The sequence below is a fragment of the Ranitomeya variabilis genome, chromosome 4 (assembly GCF_051348905.1).
Source record: "Ranitomeya variabilis isolate aRanVar5 chromosome 4, aRanVar5.hap1, whole genome shotgun sequence".
In the NCBI taxonomy this organism is placed as follows: Eukaryota; Metazoa; Chordata; class Amphibia; order Anura; family Dendrobatidae; genus Ranitomeya; species Ranitomeya variabilis.
The window spans coordinates 71,735,850-71,750,152 of record NC_135235.1 but is presented as its reverse complement, the minus strand read 5'-3'; the positions used below and the strand labels follow the sequence as shown (position 1 = coordinate 71,750,152).

Sequence of the window (14,303 nt, the reverse complement as noted above, 5' to 3'; positions counted from 1 at the left end):
TGAAAATACAGAAAAATCTTTAAATGAGAAGGTGTGCCCAAACTTTTGGTCTGTACTGTACTTTGAAGTGAGCGGCTGCAGAGAAGTAAAACTTAATTTTCTCCCTGTAGCTGCTGCTCCCATAAGCCAGCTACACAGGATGTAAATGCTATTTACCTGCAGATTACCTCTTTATCTGCAGATCAATAGCATTTCTTTGACAGATCCTCTTTAAATAGAAAATGATTTAAAGAGTTTTTTATGTAAAAAGTCAGAAACACAAAGGAACATTAATGACTAGTGATGAGCGAGTATACTCGTTGCTCGGTTTTTCCCGAGCACGCTTGGGTGACCTCCGAGTATTAGTGCTCGGAGACTTAGTTTTCTTCCCAGCAGCTGAATGATTTACAGCTACTGGACAGCTTGATTACATGTAAGGATTCCCTAGCAACCAAGCAACCCCCACATGTATTCAGCCTGGCTAGTAGCTGTAAATCATTCAGCTGCCGCGATGAAAACTAAATCTCCGAGCAGTCATAAATACTCGGAGGTCACCCAAGCGTGCTCGGGAAAACCCGAGCAACGAGTACCCTCGCTCATCACTATTAATGACCAAAATGTAAAAAGAAAATCTTAAGTGTAAAAAAACAATCTTATTATTTCCATCTAAAAAATTATTATAAAAAAAACATAACCCACTCTTGATATTCATTTTGTGCCCTACTTTTGACGTGAAGGCGGGGAAAGCTCCAGACATCCAAACTACAGGCCTCTTTTGCCAGACAGACTCTATAACATCTATTTAATGGATACATCTTAAAAAGGCTCACAATGTGCCCAGTAGAAGGATAGATCCCTTGTTAGTGTATGGGTGGTAGATGCCACCATCCCCACATAATAATATCTTTTAAAGGGGTGTTCTCAAGTTTGAAACTTCTCTTTAATTCATGGAACAGTGAATAACTTCCCAGTCGATGGGTGTCCAATATTTTTATGCCTATTTCTTCTTCTTATTATTATTATTACTATTATTTTATTGTTAAGTTATAGTCAACTTAATATTAGTTGGTTCCAGGACAACCAATGTATTTTCAGGGACAATTGTAACCTTCAATTTGGAGGGCAATGAACGTTTGTGTATTACGTGGGCGGCCCATTAAAGGAGTTTTCCAGTCTTGGGCTTCAAGTTTGTAGTCACTATGTGACTGCAGACTAGTGAATCCTCACAGCGAGCACATTATGCGCTGTTAGGATTCTCTGGTGCCGGCGGTTTGCACACTTCTGTCCACATTCCAACTAGACGTATCTGGCCTTGCTCAATTCACTTGTATTGAGCGAGGCCGTTCACATCTAATTGACTCATGTCCGCATGTATGCAAAACAGATCCTGTCAGTCACTCGCCCTCCCACTCCTGATGCTGCCACCAGAAAATCTTGACAGTGCACCTTGTGCGTTCTGTGAGGATTCACAAGACTGCAAACACATAGAGCGACTGCACACTTGAAGCCCAAGCCTGGACAAACCTTTTAATCTCAGTAGGTTGGTTCCAAGTGATGCTTAAAAGGAACCTGTCATGTCTGATTACTCTATTAACTTTCAGATATTGGATTAATCTACAGGTTAATAGTGTTGTTAAGGTGCCCTACCGCTGTACTGAAAGTGTGGCACCTGGGAGAAAATGAACTTTATTCCTCCCGGCAGCCTCCGACTTTCAGTCATACAGGTGCGCCAGTGTGGCTTCAGTCACTGCTCAGTATACAGTGAGCAGCGGCTGTTTGCATGGTTGCATGGCCCCGGCACTTCGAGTTACAGCTGTCCCTACAGTGCATCCGCTGGTCAGTGCTGTGAGCGATGACTGAAGACGCACCGGCATGCCTGTATGACTGAAAGTCTGAGGGTGCAGGGAGAAACAAAGTTAATTTTCTCCTAAGTACCGCACTTTCAGTGCAGCAATTGGGTACTTTCAAAACGCTATTAACCTGCAAGTCAACCCCATATCTGCAGGTGAATCGCGCTATCAGACATGACAGGCTTGGTTTACTTTCAGGAGCGGATGACAGGACTACTTTTGCTATGGGTGTAAGAAATCTAGACCTTTCCTCAATTCTTCTTCATGATGTAACCCTGACCTAAAAGCGTTAATTATCTTGAGAACTCAGGAGGTCACAATAACCTGGGTTAGGAGGCTTAGGGTGGTAAGATGGGAGTCTGTTGGAGAGATAATGTGGATGACAGGAGCTTTTAATAGGAATGAGTTGTTTTTCTGGCAGTGTGTGCAGCCCCCTTCATGAAGAGATTTACAAAAGACGATAATCCTTGCAGTAGCAGCGGCCTTCTTCACCAGTCTGTAGGAAGCCCAGGCTCCGGCACGGTCACCATGTGGCTGGTGAACACCCTTCTGCTTCTCTCTGTTCTCAGGATACAGGAAGGTAAGTAGGGACTGTGAAGGTTTCGAGTAAATGTCTTTAGCGGGAAGTTCTAGCTCATGAAATGTTCTTGGTCTGCCACCTACGCTCGTCTTACTGTCTACATGTCAGCCATACTTAGAAGTCATTTGTGCTTTGCCATTCTTGTAGTCCATATTGCCCAAAAGCGTTGTACTATTGTCATGTGATACCATGTAACAGAGTAGTTCTGCGCCTACAAACTGCATCATGCTAGAAAATTTTATAGTTTCAATTTTGCATCAGTAATTATAAGTCTAATTAAACTAAGGCTAGTCGTAAGGGGGGCAATCTGGGCAATTCTCCAAGTCTTTAGATGCCATATTCAGATGGGACCAATGGGTAGAAGTAGGCAGCAATATATTCTCCCAAACTGTCAGACGTTACTAATTAGCCCGGTTTCACAGCTCTGGCAAAAATTAAGAGACCACCACATCAAATCCCTGTCATGGGCAGCCCAATCTCCAGACCTGAACCCCATTGAAAACTTCTGGAATGTACTCAAGAGGATGATGGATAGTCACAAGCTATCAAACAAAGAAGAACTGCTTACATTTTTGCACCAGGAGCAGTGCGAAAGACTGGTGGAAAGCATGCCAGGACGCATGAAAGCTGTGATTAAAAATCATGGTTATTCCACAAAATATTGATTTCTGAACTCTTCATGAGTTAAAACATTAATATTGCTGTTTCTAAATGATTATGAACTTGTTTTCTTTGCATTATTTGAGGTCTGAAAGCCCTGGAATTTTTATTTTTTTATTTTGACCATTTTTCTTTGTCAGAAAAAAATACAAAATTTATTGTTTGGAAATTCGGAGACATGCTGTCAGAAGTTTATAGAATAAAATAACAATTTACATTTTACTCAAAAATATACCTATAAAGAGAAATATCAGACAAACTGAACATTTTTGCAGTGGTCTCTTAATTTTTGCCAGAGCTGTATATTTTTTTCAATGTGCTGGATCCATTTTTGGTCCACGTGTCGGTTTTTTTTTTTACAATTCTTGTTACATCTGTTTCTGTAAAAAATTACAGACAGTACATCGATGACATCAATTTGCTATCCATTTTTTGAGCCATTGACTTGTGATGACGAGGTTGATCCAACTGGGACATGTCTCCAAATTTATTGAATGGACAATCGTTCTGCAAATAAAAACGACACATGAAAAGGCAAATTCATTGTAATAGGTCCAAAATAAAATAATGGATAGCACACATATCGAAAAAACTTATGCTGACAGAGCCCTTAGTATGAGAACGTTATCTGATCAGCTAATTGTGATGCTTCGAACTGGAGCAATCACATCACCTGCACTATTTGACCAGACATTGGCCAATTGGTTCACTTATCAGTATAGGAATTATATCATTTCGAGTAGTTCTCAGCTTATCCGGATTATCTGTAGTTTCTGGTGTTATTGGTGCACTTGGTTGTTCACAGACTTAGCTTCTCCATCATGATGTTTGTTCAGGGTCATATTTTAGACTTTCCTACTAACCTGTCTGACCAAAAACCATTTCCTTTGCTATTTTTAATTTTTTCTAAAGGGCGTCTGCTAGATATTTTTGTATTTACTTGCCTTAGTACAGTAGCCATCATTAGTAGGTTTTTCCACTGGAAAATAAACACATTACGATGTTGATTGAGAGACTCCAAAAGTTTGTGGTTTTGCAACTCCAAGCTGAATACGCTGATCGTGGTTTTCAGTATTACCATAGTTGCACAGGCAACTACAATTATAATAAAAGTACCTTACAATGACGGTGAATGGGGGCGAACACTGTCTTTGGTGCCCTTTTCAAGAAAAAAAAAATAGCAAAATTTAAAAATCCCATCAGCAAATTATCCTCTTTATTTTTATTGCTTACACTGGCTGCTTGATACTGGGAATCATGAGTCCTCTGGTGTCTGGGCTAGTCATTTTGTCAGATGCAGAGACAGATCCTGTGGTTGCGGGGTTCTTCCGGACTGCGATTATGTTATGTAATATTCAATATTCAGAAATAATTACTTTTGTGCTAAATATAAGAGGATTTCCAGGATTTTACTTTTAACATAGGCCAATTATTGTATCATAATCCCACCCCCAGGGAACCTAAAAGGGAGCAAATTGAAGGTGCAGGACTGTTCACTGGAGCTCCTTCACTGCAGTACCTGGCACATTGACTACACCAGTGTGGATGGCTTGGCACTGGATCCCAGTCCGGCTTACTGGAGTGTGGCTGCTCTTCCATTCTGCTGATCTGTGGGCTAATGCAAATGTATTAATGCCCTCGTCTTCTGGACTGAGGCTATGTTTAAATTAACAAATGTAAACTGTAACTGAATCTTTTCCATAAAGCAAGTGGTGGAGCTGTGGATTTGACAGTTCTGCAGTGGAACCAGGGCTCCTATTTCGGGGTGACACATATGGCCTCTTACCACCACCACTTTCTATAAACTCCACAGCGACACAGGTGCCCAGGTTACAAATTCTCTCTGATCCCTCCCATGCAGATTTCATGAGCAATCCTCTTAATGATCAGGCAGGGCACTTGCTACGCTCCCTTAACGATCACAGAGAGAACTGCACAGCCATTTATTAGCTGCACAGCCCTTTCTGTTTCCATGCACTAATCTCTGAGAAGCATTTGGCTAAGTAATCAGTGTTCAGCTTCTTTTTATGGACTGTGCAGTCACTAGATGAAAAAGCCAGGAGCCTGTGCGGAGGAGGAGGGAGCAGCCTGTGTGGGGCAGGGAGCAGCCTGTGTGGAGGGGGAGGGAGCAGCCTGTGTGGAGGAGGGAGCAGCCTGTGTGGAGGAGGAGGGAGCAGTCTGTGTGGAGGGGGAGGGAGCAGCCTGTGTGGAGGGGGAGGGAGCAGCCTGTGTGGAGGAGGGAGCAGCCTGTGTGGAGGAGGAGGGAGCAGCCTGTGTGGAGGAGGGAGCAGTCTGTGTGGAGGAGGAGGGAGCAGCCTGTGTGGAGGGGGAGGGAGCAGCCTGTGTGGAGGGGGAGGGAGCAGCGTTTGTGGAGGAGGGAGCAGCCTGTGTGGAGGAGGAGGGAGCAGCCTGTGTGGAGGGGGAGGGAGCAGCCTGTGTGGAGGGGGAGGGAGCAGCCTGTGTGGAGGAGGAGGGAGCAGCCTGTGTGGAGGGGGAGGGAGCAGCCTGTGTGGAGGGGGAGGGAGCAGCCTGTGTGGAGGAGGAGGGAGCGGCCTGTGTGGAGGGGGAGGGAGCAGCCTGTGTGGAGGGGGAGGGAGCAGCCTGTGTGGAGGGAGCAGCCTGTGTGGAGGGGGAGAGAGCAGCCTGTGTGGAGGAGGAGGGAGCAGTCTGTGTGGAGCAGGGAGCAGTCTGTGTGGAGGGGGAGGGAGCAGCCTGTGTGGAGGGGGAGGGAGCAGCCTGTGTGGAGGAGGGAGCAGCCTGTGTGGAGGAGGAGGGAGCAGCCTGTGTGGAGGGGGAGGGAGCAGCCTGTGTGGAGGGGGAGGGAGCAGCCTGTGTGGAGGAGGAGGAGGGAGCAGCCTGTGTGGAGGGGGAGGGAGCAGCCTGTGTGGAGGAGGAGGGAGCAGCCTGTGTGGAGGAGGAGGGAGCAGCCTGTGTGGAGGGGGAGGGAGCAGCCTGTGTGGAGGAGGAGGGAGCAGCCTGTGTGGAGGAGGAGGGAGCAGTCTGTGTGGAGGAGGGAGCAGCCTGTGTGGAGGGGGAGGAAGCAGCCTGTGTGGAGGAGGAGGGAGCAGCCTGTGTGGAGGGGGAGGGAGCAGCCTGTGTGGAGGAGGGAGCAGCCTGTGTGGAGGGGTAGGGAGCAGCCTGTGTGGAGGAGGAGGGTGCAACCTGTGTGGAGGGGGAGGGAGCAGTCTGTGTGGAGCAGGGAGCAGTCTGTGTGGAGGAGTTGGGAGCAGTCTGTGTGGAGGAGGAGGGAGCAGCCTGTGTGGAGGAGGAAGGAGCAGCCTGTGTGGAGGAGGGAGCAGTCTGTGGAGGAGGAGGGAGCAGTCTGTGTGGAGGAGGAGGGAGCAGCCTGTGTGGAGGAGGAGGGAGCAGCCTGTGTGGAGCAGGGAGCAATCTGTGTGGAGGGGAGGGAGCAGCCTGTGTGGAGGAGGAAGGAGCAGCCTGTGTGGAGGAGGGAGCAGTCTGTGGAGGAGGAGGGAGCAGTCTGTGTGGAGGAGGAGGGAGCAGCCTGTGTGGAGGAGGAGGGAGCAGCCTGTGTGGAGCAGGGAGCAATCTGTGTGGAGGGGGAGGGAGCAGCCTGTGTGGAGGGGGAGGGAGCAGTCTGTATGGAGGGGGAGGGAGCAGCCTGTGTGGAGGGGGAGGGAGCAGCCTGTGTGGAGGAGGAGGGAGCAGCCTGTGTGGAGGGGGAGGGAGCAGCCTGTGTGGAGGAGGAGGGAGCAGCCTGTGTGGAGGAGGAGGGAGCAGTCTGTGTGGAGGAGGGAGCAGCCTGTGTGGAGGGGGAGGAAGCAGCCTGTGTGGAGGAGGAGGGAGCAGCCTGTGTGGAGGGGGAGGGAGCAGCCTGTGTGGAGGAGGGAGCAGCCTGTGTGGAGGAGGAGGGAGCAGTCTGTGTGGAGGAGGGAGCAGCCTGTGTGGAGGGGGAGGAAGCAGCCTGTGTGGAGGAGGAGGGAGCAGCCTGTGTGGAGGGGGAGGGAGCAGCCTGTGTGGAGGAGGGAGCAGCCTGTGTGGAGGGGTAGGGAGCAGCCTGTGTGGAGGAGGAGGGTGCAACCTGTGTGGAGGGGGAGGGAGCAGTCTGTGTGGAGCAGGGAGCAGTCTGTGTGGAGGAGTTGGGAGCAGTCTGTGTGGAGGAGGAGGGAGCAGTCTGTGTGGAGGAGGAGGGAGCAGCCTGTGTGGAGGAGGAGGGAGCAGCCTGTGTGGAGCAGGGAGCAATCTGTGTGGAGGGGGAGGGAGCAGCCTGTGTGGAGGGGGAGGGAGCAGTCTGTATGGAGGGGGAGGGAGCAGCCTGTGTGGAGGAGAAGTGAGCAGCCTGTGTGGAAGGGGAGGGAGCAGCCTGTGTGGAGGGGGAGGGAGCAGTCTGTGGAGGGGGAGGGAGCAGCCTGTGTGGAGGAGGAGGGAGCAGTCTGTGGAGGGGGAGGGAGCAGCCTGTGTGGAGGGGGACGGAGCAGTCTGTGGAGGGGGAGGGAGCAGCCTGTGTGGAGCAGGGAGCAGCCTGTGTGGAGGAGGAGGGAGCAGCCTGTGTGGAGGGGGAGGGAGCAGCCTGTGTGGAGGAGGAGGGAGCAGCCTGTGTGGAGGAGGAGGGAGCAGTCTGTGTGGAGGAGGGAGCAGCCTGTGTGGAGGGGGAGGAAGCAGCCTGTGTGGAGGAGGAGGGAGCAGCCTGTGTGGAGGGGGAGGGAGCAGCCTGTGTGGAGGAGGGAGCAGCCTGTGTGGAGGGGTAGGGAGCAGCCTGTGTGGAGGAGGAGGGTGCAACCTGTGTGGAGGGGGAGGGAGCAGTCTGTGTGGAGCAGGGAGCAGTCTGTGTGGAGGAGTTGGGAGCAGTCTGTGTGGAGGAGGAGGGAGCAGCCTGTGTGGAGGAGGAAGGAGCAGCCTGTGTGGAGGAGGGAGCAGTCTGTGGAGGAGGAGGGAGCAGTCTGTGTGGAGGAGGAGGGAGCAGCCTGTGTGGAGGAGGAGGGAGCAGCCTGTGTGGAGCAGGGAGCAATCTGTGTGGAGGGGAGGGAGCAGCCTGTGTGGAGGAGGAAGGAGCAGCCTGTGTGGAGGAGGGAGCAGTCTGTGGAGGAGGAGGGAGCAGTCTGTGTGGAGGAGGAGGGAGCAGCCTGTGTGGAGGAGGAGGGAGCAGCCTGTGTGGAGCAGGGAGCAATCTGTGTGGAGGGGGAGGGAGCAGCCTGTGTGGAGGGGGAGGGAGCAGTCTGTATGGAGGGGGAGGGAGCAGCCTGTGTGGAGGAGAAGTGAGCAGCCTGTGTGGAAGGGGAGGGAGCAGCCTGTGTGGAGGGGGAGGGAGCAGTCTGTGGAGGGGGAGGGAGCAGCCTGTGTGGAGGAGGAGGGAGCAGTCTGTGGAGGGGGAGGGAGCAGCCTGTGTGGAGGGGGACGGAGCAGTCTGTGGAGGGGGAGGGAGCAGCCTGTGTGGAGCAGGGAGCAGTCTGTGTGGAGGAGGAGGGAGCAGTCTGTATGGAGGGGGAGGGAGCAGCCTGTGTGGAGGGGGAGGGAGCAGCCTGTGTGGAGGGGGAGGGAGCAGCCTGTGTGGAGGGGGAGGGAGCAACCTGTGTGGAGGAGGAGGGAGCAGCCTGTGTGGAGGGGGAGGGAGCAGCCTGTGTGGAGGAGGAGGGAACAGCCGGAGGCAGCAGCTTGTTTGGAGGAGGAGGGAGCAGCCTGTGTGGAGGAGGAGGGAGCAGCCTGTGTGGAGGGGGAGGGAGCAGCCTGTGTGGAGGGAGCAGCCTGTGGAGGGGGAGGGAGCAGCCTGTGTTGAGGAGGATGGAGCAGCCTGTGTGGAGAAGGAGGGAGCAGCCTGTGTGGAGGGGGAGGGAGAAGCCTGTGTGGAGGGGGAGGGAGCAATCTGTGGAGGGGGAGGGAGCAGCCTGTGTGGAGGAGGAGGGAGCAGCCTGTGTGGAGGGGGAGGGAGCAGCCTGTGTGGAGGAGGGAGCAGCCTGTGTGGAGGGGGAGGGAGCAGCCTGTGTGGAGGAGGTGGGAGCAGCCTGTGTGGAGGAGGAGGGAGCAGCCTGTGTGGAGGAGGAGGGAGCAGCCTGTGTGGAGGGGGAGGGAGCAGCCTGTGTGGAGGGGGAGGGAGCAGCCTGTGTGGAGGGTGAGAGAGCAGCCTGTGTGGAGAAGGAGGGAACAGCCAGAGGGAGCAGTCTGTTTGGAGGAGGAGGGAGCAGCCTGTGTGGAGGGGGAGGGAGCAACCTGTGTGGAGGAGGAGGGAGCAGCCTGTGTGGAGGGGGAGGGAGCAGCCTGTGTGGAGGAGGAGGGAGCAGTCTGTGTGGAGGAGGGAGCAGCCTGTGTGGAGGAGGAGGAAGCAGCCTGTGTGGAGGAGGAGGAAGCAGCCTGTGTGGAGGAGGGAGCAGCCTGTGTGGAGGGGGAGGGAGCAGTCTGTGTGGAGGAGGGAGCAGCCTGTGTGGAGGGGGAGGGAGCAGCCTGTGTGGAGGAGGGAGCAGCCTGTGTGGAGGAGGAGGAAGCAGCCTGTGTGGAGGAGGAGGAAGCAGCCTGTGTGGAGGAGGGAGCAGCCTGTGTGGAGGGGGAGGGAGCAGTCTGTGTGGAGGAGGGAGCAGCCTGTGTGGAGGGGGAGGGAGCAGCCTGTGTGGAGGAGGGAGCAGCCTGTGTGGAAGAGGAGGGAGCAGCCTGTATGGAAGAGGAGGGAGCAGTATGTGTGAGGTGCCATAGTGAGCAGTGGGTGCATGGGTAGTTAAGATGAGCAGTCTGTCTAATACAGAGAAGCCTGGGGGCAGTCTGTGTGAGAGAGAGACCAATATGGAAGATTGTCTAAAAAAGGATTTTATGCAGAGAAGTCTGTTAGAGAGCTGGTGAAGGGGAGAAGTCAGTGAGAGGAGGATATTAGCCTAGCCTTGAGAACGTTGCTCAGCACATTAATGATGACGGGGCTGCCAGGATTACACTAATAAATAGGTCGTTAAAAGGTGTTATCTGAACAATTTTATTTTTGACATGGAATTGCACTTCCAGCAACCTTCGCATAAAATAGTACAGGTGAATGAATGACATTTTAAAATATATCTTATCAGAGCATTCTGCTTCTTTCCCATTATGAGCCACTTCTTTCTTACCATCCATTCCGAAAAGAACTAAACTCCACCATGCTCAGACTAGACAGACTGCCAGCACAGTGAGGAGTCAGATTACACAGCCTACAGTACTGTATAGAGCGGGTATGAGGAGGATGAGCGAGGAGCAGAGTGAGTAAAGAGGCAGAGGGAGATCCAGAACAATCCTGCCCAGACTTATAACAAGTCTATTACCTCACACCAGAGCTCTACACTGATCTGTCCCGCTGTATCACTTCCTCCATACTTCTACTGCTTTTGTTTTTGTGCTAGATAAAGAATAAAGAGCAGGAATCCCTCTTCCTAGTGTATGGGATGGATCATTGCAGCTAGTCTCCTCCACCAGCTCAGAGTCAATTGCAAATTAGAGACTGCACAGGGCAAAACTGCAGACACAAGTTATAGAATGACCAGAAATTGAGGTATTTATTATTTACCAACGTGTAACAGCAGTTTGTACTGAAAAATTCCTTTACAGTATAGAATGTAAAGTGGTTAGGGTTAAAATAATCAAATTAATTCTCACCCTACCGATCCACCGCTGCACCCGTTTTGATACTCCCTTCTACATTGACATGTGACTACTGTAGCCAATCACTGACTGCAGCATTGACATATTGATCACCTCTACAACCAGTGATTGACTGTAGTGGTCACATGTTCGTCCATACAGACCAGGATATAGAGAGACCAATAAGGAAGGCATGTAAAGTAAGTAAATCCAGTACTGTATATGAGATGTTAATTCACTTTCCCAGCTGCTGGTAGACAGCAGAGACAACCTATCGCACAGGATGGAGATTCTATCTTACCTTTGAAGTGTTGGCAAAACACTGCATAGCACCATCTAGCTACTTTCACATTAGCGTCGTGCACTGCACGTCGCAATGCGACGTTGCAGCGCACCGACGCATACTGTGCAAGCGCCGCACAACGGGGGCAGCGGATGCTGTTTTTCAACGCATCCGCTGCCCCATTGTGATGTGCGGGGACGAGGGGGCGGAGTTCCGGCTGCGCATGTGCGGTTGGAAATGCTGCAGACGACGCACCAAAAAACATTACATGCAACGTTTTTTGTGCCGACGGTCCGACGCAACACGACGCAACCGTCGCACGACGGTTGCGACGTGTGGCAATGTGTCGCACTGCGTCGCTAATAAAAGTCTATGGAGAAAAAACGCATCCTGCAAGCAATTTTGCAGGATGCGTTTTTTCTGCAAAACGACGCATAGCGACGTGTAGTGCACGACGCTAGTGTGAAAGAGGCCTAAAAACACCGAATGAGCACTACCGTATATGATTCCATGGTTCTACTGTTTGCCTTTATGTGGGCACTGTATGACACCAACTGGGCAAAATGTGTGCCATCTGCGCACTGTATACAGTTCGGTGTCTGGTTTGGCGCTGTCTGGGTATGTCATTGTAGTCTGTCGGCACGTGTAAGATTTATCTTTTCAGAATTAATTCTAGAGACCATATGGCAGTATATTCAGGACTGAACCAATATTTAAAAGATATGCAAACCTGAAATAGCAAGCAATTATTATTGGGAATTGTCTAGTCTAACTGGCAAGTGGCCATGGTATTTGCTACTGCCCAAAACTGCTTGGCCAACCATGTATGTGTGTGCTGGAGATCACAGATCTTGCTTTAACATACAAAAACAATGTTGTTTTTTTTTTAGGTAATGGTTTACAATGTTTCTCCTGCGTTGGATCCAATGATGAAGATTGTAATAGGCAAGGTTCTCAGCAGTGCCCCCGAGACGCCGATGCTTGTGCCATAATCCGTGGACAGACTAGTAAGTATACAAATAATATGTGGCTGCAAAAAGTTTTATAGCACATAGATGGTTAGATTATCTTCTACGCGGTTTTTATTCTATGTAGCTCTATTATCAACAACTAGTCTTCACTTGGCCGCTGCTAATCCCCAACATCCTAATCTCATTACAGTCATTAACTCTTATCCCATCCTATGTTTCTATCTAGGTGGAGTGATGAAGTCTTGCTCCTTCAAGTCCTTCTGTGATCGAGCTTTGCGGGATGGAGCAAAAGCCTCTGGTGTCAAAGTCAACTGCTGCTTCTCCAACAATTGTAACAGTGGCAGCCAGGGATCGAGCAGCCATGTCAGTGCCAGCTACCTACGCATTCTGGTGGCTCTCACGTTGGGCTTCTGCATCCTGATCATCAGCTGATTGCTTTCTTGCTCATGGTATCTAGTCATGGGACTGTTGTAAAAATTGTAGTCACTCATTTATGGATCATTGCAAAACATGAAGTTCACTTCTGAAACAAAGAACAAACATCTGCTTAGTTCAACATCTGGGAGGAAAGCTGGGAGCCCTTGCTGCAGATCAGCGATGTATATCCATTAAGATTGCAGCAAGTCGTATAACAACCTCGCGTCTTATTCAGTAACCATATCTCACTATTGCATTGTTCGGGCTGTAAACTTTGGGATACGGCCAACACTTGTTTTCCCCTGTCAATATAGATGACCTATAGACAAGTCAAAGAGGTTCAGAACTTACCCCAATTCTTAGCATTTTGATCAGAGGGGTGAAACAATAAAGATTTCAGACAATGCAGTCACACTTGGGCCATGGTGCACCATGTGTTAGGACCAATACAACGAATAATGTGGGGTAGTCATAGGACCCTGTTATAGATCTTCCATTAGGGTCCTATGAACCCGTGTTGGGTGATAAATATGCTTGAAAAGTTTCAACTCCATATGATAGGACCAATACTCTATATGATAGCACCAATGGTACAAATAATGTGGGGAAGTCAAAGGGTCCTATTATAGATCTTTCGCTAGGGCCACACGAACCCATGTTGAGTGATAAGTATGCTCGTAAAGATTGGGCTTAACTACCAACTTTTATTAAAGGACACCTGAAAAGGAAAGAACACGAGGTGCAATAGATCCGACCCCAAATGTTCTCCCAGTAATGACATCCCCTTTTAAAGGGTGCAACCTTCTCTACCTCTCCTCCAGACCTTGTCCATGCCCCTTCATGGAAAAACAATCTAAATATGCAGTTTTTCAGGAGGCTTTGTGATCATTACTCGTGCACCCAGAAAATTTGCCAACTTTTACAGACGTCCAGAAGTTCTGTGAGATTTGGCAAATATTGGTTGGCGTATGCCACATTTCCGACATTCATGGACAAAGTACGGAATGTAATGTCCAGATTGGTCATTGTTCTTATCCAAACTCAACAGCTTTATATATGGCGATGAGACTGTGGAGTTTGGGCAAGAGACTTAAGGCTATTCAAGACACAGTGGTCCATACTCGGACCATGAATTTCAGAAGTGTGACACCGGAGTTACTCTAACACATAGCACATACAAGTACGTGAATATTTTAAGTTGTTTCTAGTAAAGAATGGTGGCTTAATTCTAGAAACAGCACCGCGAGTCCATAGGTTGCATCTCATATCGCAGCCCAGCTCCACTGAACTGAATAAGAAAGATTAGCCACACAACACACAATATGCGGACACCTTTGGAGTTGTTTTGGGAAGAAAGCAGCCATGTTTTTCTAACTGTAACTTAAGATTTTCCTTTCTACAACTCCACAAGAGAAAACATTATAGACTCCTGTAATTCTTTTTTTTTAGCTCTCCTCTATGCTTAATCAGTGCTTGCACATTAGTAACTAGCACAGTGGGTCTTACATGTACAATGTGTGCCAGGTGGTCACACTGACGTTATTCGTTGGACATCAAAGTGGCAGATGGTAAAGTGGTGATCTTCAACACTGACGCTCATTTATGGATAAACATTTAAAGAGAACCCGTCACCATGAAAATGCAGTCCGAGCTGCAGGCCTGGTATTGTAGAGCAGGGGGAGCTGATGACATCGATAAATAGTTTTGTTAAAAAAGATTCAGTATAATCTGTGTTTTAATCATTTAAAAGGAAAAGAATCCAGCTCAACGATGCAGTGAAAGATCCGTAGCTTTATTTCACTTCAAAATAGCGTGTGAGGACAAAACATCAGCACATTAAAACCAAGATCAACGCGTTTCCGGTGACTGAGCACCCTTAATCATGATACCTTTTTTCAGGTCCGATGGGTGGCGTTTCGTCTTCATTTCTCCACCCAATCCGTCCATGTTGTCCGCAATATGTTCGTGAATTAGAATACTTGTCCTCCATAGTTCGCGCGTGTGCAATGCAA

The 14,303-nt window shown here is 49.8% G+C and overlaps 1 protein-coding gene across 1 annotated transcript; it reads left to right on the top strand.

The window, feature by feature from the left end:
• The first annotated feature begins 2,016 nt into the window (after nt 1-2,016).
• LOC143768419 (uncharacterized) lies at nt 2,017-14,095 on the top strand. Its single transcript, XM_077257093.1, has 3 exons — nt 2,017-2,409; nt 11,794-11,910; nt 12,101-14,095. Exons 1-3 carry the CDS (start codon nt 2,268-2,270, stop codon nt 12,304-12,306), a joined length of 465 nt encoding a protein of 154 aa, XP_077113208.1. The 5' UTR covers nt 2,017-2,267; the 3' UTR covers nt 12,307-14,095.
• Nucleotides 14,096-14,303: the final 208 nt, after the last annotated feature.